We start from the raw sequence: 14,424 nt of genomic DNA, 5'->3' as shown, positions 1-14,424 counted from the left end.
GGAGGTTGAGCTGGGATTAGTTGGGGGCTGCTAAACCATGACAATATCCTAATTTTGTTTGCATTCTTCCAAAAGCTACACTTGCTGCTGTTCTCTGCAGTTTCAGAGCCTCTCATGTCCCCTTTGACGTTGCTAATATGTGTCAAATCTTTGTTTTTAACACAGAGTCTTGGTGTGGTCCTGTATGTGCTGGTCTGTGGTGCTCTGCCCTTCGATGGGAGTACTCTGCAGAATCTGCGGGCAAGGGTGCTTAGTGGAAAATTCCGCATTCCATTTTTTATGTCCACAGGTAAGGCCAGATTTGTTTGCACTGAGGTTTCTGAAACTGTTTGTTCGCAGGCACTATCTGAAGCTTCCTGCTCTGAGTGTCTTTGGAACAGTTCAGCTTCAATACCAGCTGGCTGAATTTATTTATTTTGTTTCTATCTTCAGATAAAGGACATTTCTACCCATCTAGTAGCTGTATGGGTTGAGCACTAATATCTAACATGTAAGCTGTATGGATTTCTGAATTCCAGAGAACTTCTAAATCCATTTTCTTTTGAAAATTTCAGCTCCCATCTATTCTAACCTTGCATATCATAGACTGCTGTCAATACATGACTAAAATATTAGTGAGGGCAGGTTTTTAGTAGCTCTTGTAAGGTGGAAAGTCTGAAAACACACCAGGCCCTAGGAATCTGGAACCTTTTACCATTTCTCCCTAAGACAGGAGAGTTTTGCAGGCCCTCTGGTAAGTTCTGTTAATAATCCTGAATTTGTCTTCATTTTCTGTACGAACCCCCTTGGGTACATGTCTACTTACTGGACACAGATACATGGGCTGCTGGAATGGAGCATGTTCTAGGCTCAACAAAAAGAAATTCTCCTGAAAGATTAGCTTGATTCCATTTAAAATAAAACCAAGTTCTCTCTGAAAATGGCTGTGTGTTGGATCTCCTTGTCTACAGCTCTGTGAGTAGAGAGAGACCTGCTTTTCTGACGGCTAGTTACTGAGCTGCTTGATTTCTTTCTATTCTCGTTCCTTTAAAATAGGTTCATAGTTAAACATAGTATAGGGCTAGTACAGAGCCACATCGCCATAAAGCCGAGCTGCATTTCATTCCTCGAAGAGCCTCACCTGTGAATGTGTAAAAGGGCTCCAGTCTGTTTTTGTGCTCAAACATTTAACCTTTAAAAGTCAGTTAGATCTAATTTAAATATGTTGTTGACTTTATGTACGTACAATATAGCGATTGGAAACCAGGAGATATCCGTAAATTGATCTTCACTTCCTTTGACAAGTGTAGGAGGCTGCAGGGATTTTTTAAAAAATCCATTTCTTCACTAGGTAGATGGGACTGAAGTGCTGAGCAGGAGTTTGCAGATAGTGTTTTCTTTTCTTCTCCTCCTTTCCCCCCAGCTGTCTCTCCACACATGCACATTAGCTGTGTGAAACTACAATATCCTGCTTGCAGCTAGGGACTGCTCTATGCAGCCTTCTTCAAGGGCTTCTGCTAGTATAGCACATTCTTGTGCATAACTCCCATCTGTCTCAGGACTGGCCTCATTTGGTTCTCTTTCTCACTGCATTTCAGTGACCACTAGTGACCTGGTTCTCAAGAGCAGAAATATCCCTGGCATTGTGAAAGCTCGGGGAGTGTCATGCTTCTGCTGGAGTATGTCCAGAGCGGCTTGTTGTCTTAGCAAGTCTGCAAGATAGTGTCTAAGTGAGCCTTTTGCATACATCAGTCCTGTAAATGACACTTGTACAGTACACAGACGACACAGACATGAGCTTTCATTATTAATAAGCAGTGCTTCCTTAACAAAGCTGTGGTGTTTAGTGTGTTAATTTAGGGTTGAATGTTCCTTCTCAAAGACGCCCTCAGGAGACTGGTTTGTAGATTACCACATTTCTGTTTGCTGTAAATTCTTAATGTTAGTTGCTCTGAGTGCATTTTAAATATTTTGTTTTTAATGCCTGTCATCTTGAGGTCATTCCTGATCTTCCCACGGTACCAGACAAGACATAAAAATACTGAAGTGCTATGCTGTTTCCATCAGTTTTTTCATCTTGGCAGGGCATGCTAGTTCTCATTCATGACTAATTGTCTCAAATACACTGGTTCCTTTTCAAGTACCAGAGGAGTCATTTGGATACATTGGGGAGAGACAAAGAAAAAGAAATGCATACTTCCTGCCCACCCTGAATCCTTTTCTTACATGCATGCACAAAATACTTTGAAGGCCAAGTGGGCGTGTTACTTCAACAGGCTCTCATCTTTGGGAATCTGGAGTTGAAAGATGAGTTGAAAGGCCGTATCCTAATCCTGTGTACATATTTGCTTATCTCACATCTTCCCTGTGCAGTTTGGCACCATTGGCAGTTGCTGCTTACACGGAAGCCAGGACTGCACAGTCAGAGTTGTGGAGGAGATTAGTGCAAACATGTCTGCCCTAAATTGTAGGCAGCTTGTACTTAAGAGCAGCATAGAAAACTGTTTGACTTCAGTAGTGAAAAGAACAAGGGGACATAAAGTGAAGTGTTCAGCATCTCCTGTAACTTACATGTTCCTTAGCTAATGCTCAGGCACTGCTGAGGCTTTGTGTGCTTGTGCAGCCATGCTGAAATGCTGCTGTAGGGTGTAAAATTGAGGAGAATAATAAGCATGTTGCTCTTTCTAGTCTGTTGCTTCATGATTCTTTGCCATGGTAGCGTAGGTGGATAGGTAACTTCGCTGTGGTCCTAGCTCTTCAGAAGATGATGATGCAATTCCCTAGCCTCTCTCATTCGGGAATATGGAGGAAGGTTTTATACAGGTCACTAGCTTTACATAACCACTTCAGTTTCCAGGAAAGCAGCATCCATTTTTGCATGTGTGCTGTGGGAAGGCATGTTACCAAAGCCCCTTCACGTCAATCTGAATGTTTCACTTAGCTTTAGACTTTTTGGAGTTTATTGAAACCAACATTAGTTATAAGCTGCACTCGTGCTAAGGGCGCTTTCATGGCCACTTGTGCTAGGCAATTCCATCAACATATCTGCCTAAAAACGGGGCTGGACTGGGGGAATAGAACGTGATTTCAGATTCCTTTGCTCTCGAGGAGGAAGAGTGGAATTTAATTTCTGCTTTTTGGTTGGGCTGATTTTAGCAACGCAATCCCTAAATGATGTAGTCTGTCACTTCTGGAGACCTGGGTCCAAACCCTGACTTAGGTTCCAGTTGAGGAAGGTTTGCTGATCTCATCAGAGTTCCCCATTTTTCCAAAACATCTCATTGCTAGGCACAATTCACAGTGACTGCATACAAGAGGTTTAAGCCTGGAATAGCAGCAGGTGCTGCAAATCCAGACTAAGGAGCTGTGTCAGAATTTAGGAGAGAAGCTCAAGAACAGCGCAGACCAGCTGTAGGCCAGGGTTGGGAGAGGTGGAAGGTACACTGGAGGAGGGACAGCATGGGCTGGGCTGCAGGTCAGTGTGTGTGGATAGGAATAAACCCAGCAGGGGCTGCTTTAGTGCATGATCAAAGTGGATTGGCAGAGTTGTCGTGGGGAAGCTTTCCCAGTTCCTGCGTGCACTGTGCCTGTCTCAGATCAGCCTTCTTGATGTACTTGTGTGAGTGCACAAATAATCTGATGGAGAATGCTCAGCATGGTACTGTACTCAGCCTCTAAGAGCAGATCACCACCTTCCTTTGTTTAGATAGATTTCCTAAAGCAGTTTTCTGCTAGGCTCTTAAGCCATAATACACTGGAGTTGTGCTCTGAAGAGCTTGTGGCTGGAGACAGGGAAGCCATTGACCGTAGCTCTATGTGAATGGCTTTCTCATTTGGACCCTTTAATTCTCTTAAACAAAAAACCCCTTCTCTCTGTTCTGGTGCAATATCTCTGCAGGATGGGGAGTCCTGAGAAGCCTGCCTAGTCTCTGTGTCCCATACAGTTTAGCTTGCCGGCTAAATCTGAGGCTTCCCAACCTGAAGCTTTGAGTATCCAGAGCTTAACTGCCACCAAACCAAAAATAAGCCAGTGAATTGGAACCGTCACTGTCAGTTATATCACCCTGCCACACCCCACCGGCCCTTGATTCTTTGGCATGGACTAATCAATGACTTCTTCAGTTATTCCTTTTGGCCCACTTACATGGTATGTCACAAAAACAAGGGAAAGCAGGGAAATTAGTCTAATCCGGGAATGATGCATGGGATAACGCTGCCAAGCAAGAAGCCATGGAGAGCTAGTTAGTCAAGGGACCTCTGTAGGGAGGGTTCACCAAAGACGTGGATTTGGAGACGAAACCTTGGCTCTTGCATAGGGAGTGGCATAAAAGAAGGTGCAAAGCCACCTTTATGTCAGATGTAGGAGCATCTGATGGTCTGAGATCTTTGCAGTGCACAGCTGGGTGAGGAAGGTACAGGGTGGCACCCTTAACTACATTTCCTTGGTCTGGTTGATTTAAGTTAGAGCCTTAATGTTGTTTCAGTATTTTTGTTTCATGAAAAATAATCCCCTTTGCCAGAAGCAGATGTTCTAGAGATTTCATAGAGGCTTTATTTCCTCTTCCTTCTGGGCTTTCTCCAGACTGAGGCCCTCTTTGAAGTCTTAGCTCATGAGTGACACATTGCGGAAAGGGGGGGGGCTGGAATGCCTGGAGGGGTGGCCTGAGCCATTTGAAAGGGCATGTTGAGCAGCTCCGTGAGTCTGAGAACAGAAGAAGTGGCTGAAGAGCTGTGTGTAGCTAGTATTGCTTTACAGGTGCTTAAACTGCCCTGGTTTCTGGCTTTCCAACAGATCCCTTCTGAGCCTCCTGGTTAATAAGTGCCTTGCGCTTTTGCTAAGCACTGTGCAACTTCATGTGACCATGAAGAATTCATGACATTCTCTGCCCTCAGCCTGCAACACTTGAAGTGACAGTTCAGCCACACCAGCTGTCTCCTGTTAGTTGGACAACAATGAAGGGTTTAAAGAGAGTTAATTTCACCCTCTGCCCCTCCTCAGTGCCTTGCTTTAGGAGTCCTAGGAGTTCTCGTTGGAACATTCCTATGATGGCTGAATTTGCAAGCTCTTGTAATGCGTACGGCTGTGCTGTGCTGACGACTGTGCTGCCCTTGGTTGCTCTTCAGTCTCATTAGTTTCATGTCTATGGAATGGCTGTTTGTGTCTCTGTTAAACTCCAACAAAGCCCCATTCCGATAAAAATTCTCTTTAAACCCACTAAAGCTGTAAAAAGTGTATCATAAGAACAGGACTTGCCAGACTAGATCAGACAAGCAGTCCATCCCTTCTAGCATCCTGTATCTAACAGTGACTAACACCAGCTGATTTTAAAGATGGTGCAAGAAGCTCCAAAGGGGGCAGTTATGGAATAACTTTCCCACAGAGGCAGCTTCTTCCTAACGTTCTTTACTCAGTGGCTGATGCCCTAAGGAATGAGGGTTTATTTCCCTTTTAAAAATGTTCTCTTATCCCAGGTGTTCCCATTGTCCTTATAAATGCCTAATCCTTTACTTTAAATCATCCTGAGATCCTCACCTTTGAAACCTTGACGCAGTGAGTTCCACAGATTAATTATGGATTCTATAAAACATTATTTTATCAGTTTTAAATTGCTTGTTTTTCATCTTCATTGAATGTCCTCATGCACTTGTATGTTGTCCAAATGCGGAAGTAAGGCTCCTCCTGTCCTTTCCTGCCCCCCTCCATTGTGCCAACAAGCTGGAGTAGCTCTGTGTGCCTTAGGGACTCTTAGAACAATAGTAATATCACAGTAATTCCTAGCGTTTTAATAGCAGTCTTCCTCACAAGTGCTTTTCAAAGGAGGGGACGTGTCCTCTTCATTTTACACATGAGGAGACAGGCCCAGACTGCTGTAGTGCCTCCCTACAGGAGGATCTGGATGACCTTGTAAACTGGAGTAATAGTAATAGGATGAAATTTAATAGTGAGAAGTGTAAGGTCATGCATTTAGGGATTAATAACAAGAATTTTAGTTACAAGCTGGGGACGCATCAATTAGAAGTAACGGAGGAGGAGAAGGACCTTGGAGTATTGGTTGATCATAGGATGACTATGAGCCGCCAATGTGATGTGGCCATGAAAAAAGCTAATGCGGTCTTGGGATGCATCAGGCGAGGTATTTCCAGTCGAGATAAGGAGGTGTTAGTACCGTTATACAAGGCACTGGTGAGACCTCACCTGGAATACTGTGTGCAGTTCTGGTCTCCCATGTTTAAGAAGGATGAATTCAAACTGGAACAGGTTCAGAGAAGGGCTACTAGGATGATCCGAGGAATGGAAAACTTGTCTTATGAAAGGAGACTCAGGGAGCTTGGCTCATTTAGCCTAATGAAAAGAAGGTTGAGGGGAGATAGGATTGCTTTCTATAAATATATCAGAGGGATAAATACCGGAGAGGGAGAGGAATTATTTAAGCTCCGTACCAACGTGGACACAAGAACAAATGGATATAAACTGGTCATCGGGAAGTTTAGACTAGAAATTAGATGAAGGTTTTTAACAATCAGAGGAGTGAAGTTTTGGAATAGCCTTCCGAGGGAAGCAGTGGGGGCCAAAGATCTATCTGGCTTTAAGATTAAACTCGATAAGTTTATGGAGGAGATGGTATGATGGGATAACATGGTTTTGGTAATTAAATATTCATGGTAAATAGGCCCAATGGCCTGTGATGGGCTATTAGATGGGGTGAGATCCGAGTTACCCAGGAAAGAATTTTCTGTAGTATCTGGCTGATGAATCTTGCCCATATGCTCAGGGTTTAGCCGATCGCCATATTTGGGGTCGGGAAGGAATTTTCCTCCAGGGCAGATTGGAAGAGGCCCTGGAGGTTTTTCGCCTTCCTCTGTAGCATGGGGCACGGGTCACTTGCTGGAGGATTCTCTGCTCCTTGAAGTCTTTAAACTACGATTTGAGGACTTCAATAGCACAGATATAGGTGTGAGGTTTTTTTTGTAGGAGTGGTGGGTGAAATTCTGTGGCCTGCATTGTGCAGAAGGTCAGACTAGATGATCATAATGGTCCCTTCTGACCTAAATATCTATGAATCTAGTGACTTGCTTAGGCAGAGTCAGTAGCAGACTTAGGAACAGACCCATATCTCTGGATTCCGAGACCCATAGGCAAACTGCTTTGGGGTACCATGTGACAACTGGCATGCATCAGCCACATGAAAACCATCTTCTCTCCTGATGTGCTGATCACTCCTTGCCCTGTACATGCCCTGTGATGTGCTGTCACTTGGCTTAGCTGTTAACTGCTATGCTTCCATCCTGAGTCCTTGGGACTTCACTGAAAGAAATCTAATACTTGCACTGAGGCAGAAATGTTGTACTAAAATGTGTAGTGCATCTAAAGCACTCCCAGATCTGTCCAACCTCTGGGACAGCCACAATGCTCTTCACTTAGAGAGGAGACACAGTAACACCCTTTCCCCCCTCCACCCCAGGATCCATTCATAACTTAATACTTCTGCTGTCGAAGGGCTGGTGCCTTGCATTCTCCATTGAAAATGATCTCTCTGTATCTTCTTTCACTGAAATACGTTGAGGTTTTTCTTGCTCTGAAGACTCAGCTGGCATAATGTGCGAGCTAGATGAGTGGTGTGAGAAGTAGCTGCTGCAGTTGGCAGAGGCTCCACAAGGGGAATTCAGTGTGGTGCTTGGGCATTTTTAATGGCTGCGATAAGAAAGATGCAGTATTTAAAAATTAAGCAGTTTATGGCTAGATCCGATGTGAAAGGAACAATTTGCGTTTTATTCCTTTACATCTAAATTGCTGCTTAATTTATTGAACCAGTTGTGATAGTTTTTTAAAAAACATCTGCCTGTGAATTTGCATCTTAATTTTATGCTGTGTTCATTCTTTTTTAGAGATTCTTGTGTTGTAAATAGGAAAAATAATGTTCACAAAAATGTATAATTTGTTAACTGCAGACAAGGCTCCATCTTTATTGGGGGAGACGCCAGCTCATATTTTATAGAATGCTTTAATGGAAAATTTAATTTGAAAATAAGACATTTTCTCTGGCTTCAGGTTGCACTTGTCATCAGTTTACATGGTGTAAGCTTAAGTCAGGTGTGGTGGTGGTGCTTGTTATTGTAAGGAAGTTGGGGAAATGTGTTTTCCTGCATTAAGCCTGCATTTGGTAATCCTGCCTTGGCAGCCTGTTAGATGGTGATTGTGGTTTGCCCTTCAACCCTGAAATATGGGCTGTATTGCATTGCCAGAGTAAACAAGTATGTGGAGAGTAGACGAGGGCCACCTACAGGCTGTAACGAACATCACAGGGTTGATTCCGATGGTTGCTTGTTGAATGAAAGAGGGAGTTCATATTTCATTCAAAACTGGACTTCAGTGTTGGCTGGTTTATAGGGGAGAAGTATACTGAATTAAAGGTGTATATATACAGTGGTGGTCTAGTCGTCTGGTCTCAGGATATTTGAAGTGGTGAGATAATGTCTTTTATTGGACTGACTGTTAGTGAGAGAGACAAGCTTTTGTGCTTACACAGAGCTCTTCCGGTCTAAAGATATACAGACAGACAGATTTGGCCCCAAATATCAATGCTTTCAAAGCAAGCTTCTGCAAAACCTAAATCCAATAAAAATGTTACCATAGACTTCAAAAGTTGATTTTTGCTGTACGAACACAGGGTCTGCACCAACATTGTCTTGCACGTCGCTATAAGGAAAAGAAAACCCATGCTCTTGAGTGGTAGAAGCCATCGATGTCCTTTGGGAGTTGGGGTCTTTCTGCCCTTGTGCCTTGCAAAACCTCCCGCAGTTACTAACTTCTGGTCAGCTGAGGACTGAGGGCTATTGTGCCGCATGGGGTCCCTTTAACTCTGCTGAGCTGGAGATCTTGTTTTAATTTTGCTTTGCGTGGAGCGTGTGCCTAGTCCTTGTAGATGCTAAACTCAGACATCAAATGTCTGGAATTTAATCCCACACTTGCGTCCAAGACTGAATCAGGCCTGACACAAGGCATGTGTATATTTGCTGTTCGTCAATGACCCTGTAGACAGAGTAGTGTTGTTGTCCGTTACTTTGAAAAAATACCCTTGTTCCTGACACAATGCAAAGCTGAGTCCCTCGGGAGGTGTTGCCCTTTGCTACTGAAATACTCATTTTCTTGTTGCTCTCTTGTAGAATGTGAGCACTTGATCCGCCACATGCTGGTGCTGGACCCAAGTAAGCGACTGTCAATGGAACAGATTTGCAAACACAAGTGGATGAAGCTCGGGGAAGCTGATGCAGAGTTTGACAGGGTGAGCAGGCAGAAAGGCTCTGGTGTGTCTACATGGTGAAAGGGTATGGGGAATCCAGTATGCGGGCTCTAGGGAGGAGGGCTGAGTACTGGCCCTGCCTGTGCACAGTACTGGCCGTGTGTGCACATTGGAGACCATTAGAGTGGCTCAAAACTAAATTAATGTCCTGTGTTAAGAGTTCACGATTCCCAAGTGCAAGTATGCTGTTATTTCTTTCCCCCCGCAAGGACTCGCTGTCGTCCTTGTCTTAGTGCCCTCTCCTCTCTTGGACTCTAGATCATTCATCATCATTATTTTAGTCTCTGTATCTCTAGGCCATTGGGTTTCTTTGATTGCCCTGCTGATACCATACCTGGAATCCTGGTTTCCAGTTGCATTGGCTATGGGCCATAGCTGGCCCCCAAGATCTCATGCTAGTGTGGAGTGAGATGCTGTTTCTGCTCCTGCTTTGTCCAGGCAGGCCACTGTACCCTCAGTGTTTAGATACTGTGCCGAGCTGCAGCATGGGTCGCGGGCCCTCCAGCTGTAGGCTTGTGGCACTGGTGGTTTATGGTGTGTTCCACCTAGTGAACGTTTGCTGCCCTTGGGGTGCTGAGCACTGACAGTCTTTCTGTGCCCTTGCAGTTAATAGCAGAATGTCAGCACCTCAAGATTGAAAGACAGATGGAACCACTGAACGAAGATGTGCTCTTAGCAATGGTGGAGATGGGGCTGGACAAAGAGCGCACGCTACAGGTAACTCGAACCAGCTTGCAAGTGCCTCTGTTATCGGGCTGTCGCCTGCAGCTGGTAAATGTCATGTTGGTGGCTGATCACACCTGCCAATTAACACTTTCTTCTGCAGAGTGGGTATGGAGAGGAAGGGGATGTATTTTCATTACTAGAAAAAAAAAATTGATTTCTTCTTATCCTTCCCTTGCTAGTCACTAAGGACGGATGCCTATGATCACTACAGTGCAATCTATAGCCTGCTCTGTGACCGATTAAAGAGACACAAGAATCTGCGCATTACAGCACCTCCCAGTATGCCACGGACCATGACCTTCCCCACACCAGCTAACATCCAGGTGGGTCTCAGATAGATGGGGTCATTTCATCGCTGCAGGTTTAGTCGTAACTTCCCCCAGCCTTGCAAAGCTCAACCTGGTCGGAGCGTGTTTGTTTAGCTGGGTAAGTAGAATAACTTGAGTTCCTTCATGACCATCCTCACCCTGGTAAGGAGAGAGGAGAAGATTCTTTGCCTGAGTGGTAAGTATTTTCATGTGTGTCCATGTTACTGTTCTCTTGGGGTTTGCAACTTTCTGGCCAACGTGCTGCTGGAGCCTAACCCTGTTTTGCTTTTCATGAAAATGCTCCAATTTCTGCTGTGCAGCATCTGGGAATGCATCTGAGTTTCAATAGCAGGAGTCTGGAAGGGAGCATGGGTGGGAGAGGTGGAGGAAGATGTAGTTGAACCTGGAGTTGGGATCCCTTCTGCAAGTGGCTAATGTGTTCGGAAGAAGGCGATCCCCCCTGAAGAGCGCTGTGCTACCTGGGCTGTTAGTGGCTGACTAGTAGGAAGAGTCACAACCCAAAGGATGTGGCTGCAGATTTTAAAAGGGAAAAGAAACCCCGCAGTTGCTCATTGTTTTGATTCCTTCTGCTTTGCAGGCGGAACAGGCAGGCAACCCCGTGAGTATCAATGTGCCACAAGTCCAGCTCATCAACCCTGAGAACCAGATCATAGAGGCAAGTTGCTTTCCATTGCTGACTCCTGTGAGCGCCCTTTCTTCATGACACTTTGGGCTTCTGGCACCTGATTTCAAAATCTCTTGTATTTTTCCCCACCCCAGACTGATGGAACAATGAACTTGGACAGTGATGAAGGGGAAGAGCCATCCCCTGAAGCCCTGGTCCGTTATCTCTCAATGAGAAGGCACACTGTTGGAGTCGCAGACCCACGGTTAGTATCCGGCTCTTTCTCCTGAGTAGGAGCAGAGGGACCTGCTCCTGCCTTTTTAAGGGTCCCTCTCCACCCCAACGGCATTCTCTATGAATCCATGGATGATGTTCCTCTGGCTTTCCATGGCCTCTTGGAGGTACCTGAGTACGGGATAGTGCTTTGATTTGGAGGTTGTAAGAAGCTCTTACACCTTTGGGTTGCTCCTGTTGAAAGATCAGAGGTTTTATATAATCTATTAAAATGATGGATTCATATCTTAATGGGAAAAACACATCAAAACCCCACCCTTCAATATTTAGGAGTGAAATCCCTTTGCTTTCCTGCTCCCGTCATATATAGCTCTGTGGTGAATGGGATGGCAGGGTGGGATTCTTGCTCGAAAGCATGATCTTGGCTGGGTGGGGAAGGGAATCGGGTGCCACTTGAATGGCAGAAATCCATGTCTTTTCACTTGAAAAATCCACTTTCCCACTGGCCTGTGTGGCAGGCCTCTCCGGCAGGGACACAATTTCCTCTTTATCTCAATGAATCAGTTGCTATTTCTGGCTGGCTTTGCTTAATTGGGGGCCGTGTTGGCCAGAGAGGCAAAGGAGGTCGGAAAGCTATGAGCCACTTTATTTTTAATATCTTAGTGTCTAGAGACTAAGTATCATGGTGCCAAGTGCAATTTTATTTTGCATGAATGGTTAGACCTGGAAAATCCCAATTCTGAGAACCTTAAAGGCACATTAAAAATGAAGAACTTGCTACACTTAGGTCCAGGCCCCACTCCTGAGCTGGAGAATCCACAGTGAAAGCCAGTGAGAAGTAGAGCTGACGGTAGCAAGCATGTAGATTGGTTTGCTTGGCTTATTTCTAAGTCCGATGTTTCTGAATGTGATTGCTCAGCACGGAAGTGATGGAAGATCTCCAGAAGCTCCTGCCAGGCTTCCCTCGTGTCACTCCCCAGGCTCCGTTCCTGCAGGTGGCTCCAAACATGAACTTCATGCACAATATGCTGCCTATGCAGAACCTGCAGCCGACTGGACAGCTGGAGTACAAGGTACCATCCGCTGTGTATACTCCACAACTGGAGCCAGTGCTACGTGGAGATATAGGCTGCAGCTCTTGGAGAATCCCCGAGTCTGCTCCATAGGTTTAATGATCGATTTGATCGCTGAGGCTGGACCTTAGTTCTGTTTGATGTCGCTTACCGCCTGGGATTGTCCCTCTTGTAGTTCTGAGTAAAAACAAACACCCCACAATTTGAAATTCAGAAACTTGTTTGATGGGGCAGGGGAGTCAGTGATCTTAGTAGCAAATCAGACCGGGGACCTTGGTTTCCAAGCGTGTGAAACCCAGAGGCCCAGCCTGCCTTATGGCTGAAGCTCAGGGCTGTAAGTTGGAAGATCTGGGTTCTACTCCCAGCTCTGCCACTGACGGAGAGAGTTCGGGCAGGTCATTCCACCACTCTGCTTCAGTTTCCCCAGGAGTAAGGTGTTGAAGATCCTTCGCCTCACCCAAGGCCAGTGAGGCTGTTCCCTTGGTATTTATACAGTGCTCTAAGATCCTCCAGGAGGCACTAGAGGAGGAGGAATATTCGGTGATAACTCCCCTGTGTTCTTCCTAGGAGCAGTCCTTGCTGCAGCCCCCCACTCTGCAGTTGTTGAATGGAATGGGCCCTCTAGGGCGGCGGGCTTCAGACGGTGGAGCCAACATCCAGCTGCACGCACAACAACTGCTGAAGCGTCCTCGAGGCCCTTCCCCGCTCGTCACTATGACTCCAGTAAGTAGCAAAGGAAGAACAGAGTTGGTGGCATGTTTACAAACACGTCCTCTTGCTGGCAGAGCTGGCAGTGAAAGCTGGGGTTTGGAGTGGCGTGTGCAAAAGAACTGCAGAGGCGGACAGGGAATGAAATGTCAGTTTCCCAGCATTGGCAGGGACTCGCCACCTGCCATTTGCTTTAGCTTTCCCTCCCTCGGGACGTTCATCCTACAATAATATTCCGTTTTGGGAGTGTTTTCTCACCGTTTTCCTTGGCCCTCTCTACCCACCTGCTCTCCAGAGGCAAAGCTGAAGCAGGATTCAAAGGAACCTTTTAAAACAGATGGTGGCTTCACTGCCAGTGTCAGCAAATTCCTGTCCATGCTGTCGCTGGTGTCATCTCCTCGTTGCAGCGTATAGAAGGGCTGGTAGCCTCCCTCTCCCACGATGCCTGTGGTCCTGGAACTTAAACTACTTTGGCCCTTCAGTTACCACGTGCATCACAAGCACCTCTCCTTTCCTGGCAACCCTTCCCTATCTCACAAGATCCTTGGACACTGCTGCTTGCCTAGCATCTGGCTTTTGGTCTCCTCCTTCGTGACACTGCTTCCAGGGAGACCCATGTTCAGAACTGGCATGCCTGGCTGTCTGGCTTTAGCCCCTATCTGAGCAGTGCTGACCATTGGGGGCACATGTGTTCCTCAAGCCAGCCCCGCATTTGATTGTCTGCTTCCCACTGGAAGTGTCTGTGTCTGGGGAGTAGCTGTATGTTTCCAAGATTAATGTTCTGTTCGCTGTCTAGGTTTCTAATCTTTGTTCCTTTTTGTTGTCTTGGGATCTTCCTGGGGTTGTCAGCTGGAATCTGCCCAGTTGAGTATCTTTCTCCTTCCATTAATGACCTGCACAAACTTGCTAGCACTAGAGGCCAGGCGTCTTGCTGCTGTGAGGAATGTGACCTGCTGACGGGCCTTTTATTTCTCATTTATTAGTAGCAATTTAAATATTTCTCTTCAGAAGTGCTGAGAAGAGCATGATGTTTGTAACTCTCTCGCTAAGGTTTCTCTGCCACTCTCTTGCTTTATTTGTCAGAGAAAGGAAAATCTGCCAGTGTTAATCTCCAGGGTGTTAATGTGGGCAGTGCTTCCCCCTGGAGGTATGTGTATTACTGAATTTCCTGCTAGCACCAAAAGAAGCCACCCCTATATAGGTTGCACTGTGTAAGGGTGAGATGGTGAGGGTGTGTTTTTTGGAGGAGGATTCTGAGTGCCCCCAAATGTCTGGTCCTTAATTGTTCTTCTAGAAGGTCAGGTTTCTGCAGCCCAAGATAGTGTTGAATAAGCCACCTTCTGGAGCCCATGGTTCCCCTTTCCTCTCTCCTCAGGCAGTGCCAGCAGTTACCCCTGTGGATGAGGAGAGCTCCGATGGGGAGCCGGATCAGGAAGCTGTGCAGAGGTAACATCCCATCTGTTGGCCTT

General features: G+C 45.8%; 1 protein-coding gene across 13 annotated transcripts in view; it reads left to right on the top strand.

Annotated features, from left to right (window-relative positions):
• SIK3 (SIK family kinase 3) overlaps window positions 1–14,424 on the top strand; it is a 152,679-nt gene that overhangs the window by 112,569 nt on the left and 25,686 nt on the right. For all 13 annotated transcript variants that reach the window (XR_013348610.1, XR_013348611.1, XM_077839982.1 and 10 more), the window contains 9 exons: window positions 166–289; window positions 9,145–9,263; window positions 9,888–9,998; window positions 10,187–10,330; window positions 10,914–10,991; window positions 11,096–11,205; window positions 12,094–12,247; window positions 12,815–12,970; window positions 14,331–14,401. Coding sequence is in view for 11 of the 13 variants with exons in the window: in XM_077839982.1 (XP_077696108.1) it covers window positions 166–289; window positions 9,145–9,263; window positions 9,888–9,998; window positions 10,187–10,330; window positions 10,914–10,991; window positions 11,096–11,205; window positions 12,094–12,247; window positions 12,815–12,970; window positions 14,331–14,401 (1,067 nt within the window). In the remaining 2 variants the exon portion in view is untranslated. The remainder of the gene's footprint in view (window positions 1–165; window positions 290–9,144; window positions 9,264–9,887; window positions 9,999–10,186; window positions 10,331–10,913; window positions 10,992–11,095; window positions 11,206–12,093; window positions 12,248–12,814; window positions 12,971–14,330; window positions 14,402–14,424) is intronic.

This window comes from Eretmochelys imbricata, chromosome 22 (assembly GCF_965152235.1).
Source record: "Eretmochelys imbricata isolate rEreImb1 chromosome 22, rEreImb1.hap1, whole genome shotgun sequence".
Taxonomy (NCBI): domain Eukaryota; kingdom Metazoa; phylum Chordata; order Testudines; family Cheloniidae; genus Eretmochelys; species Eretmochelys imbricata.
Note: the sequence above shows the minus strand (reverse complement) of the source record. Positions and strands in the feature narration are given on the sequence as shown.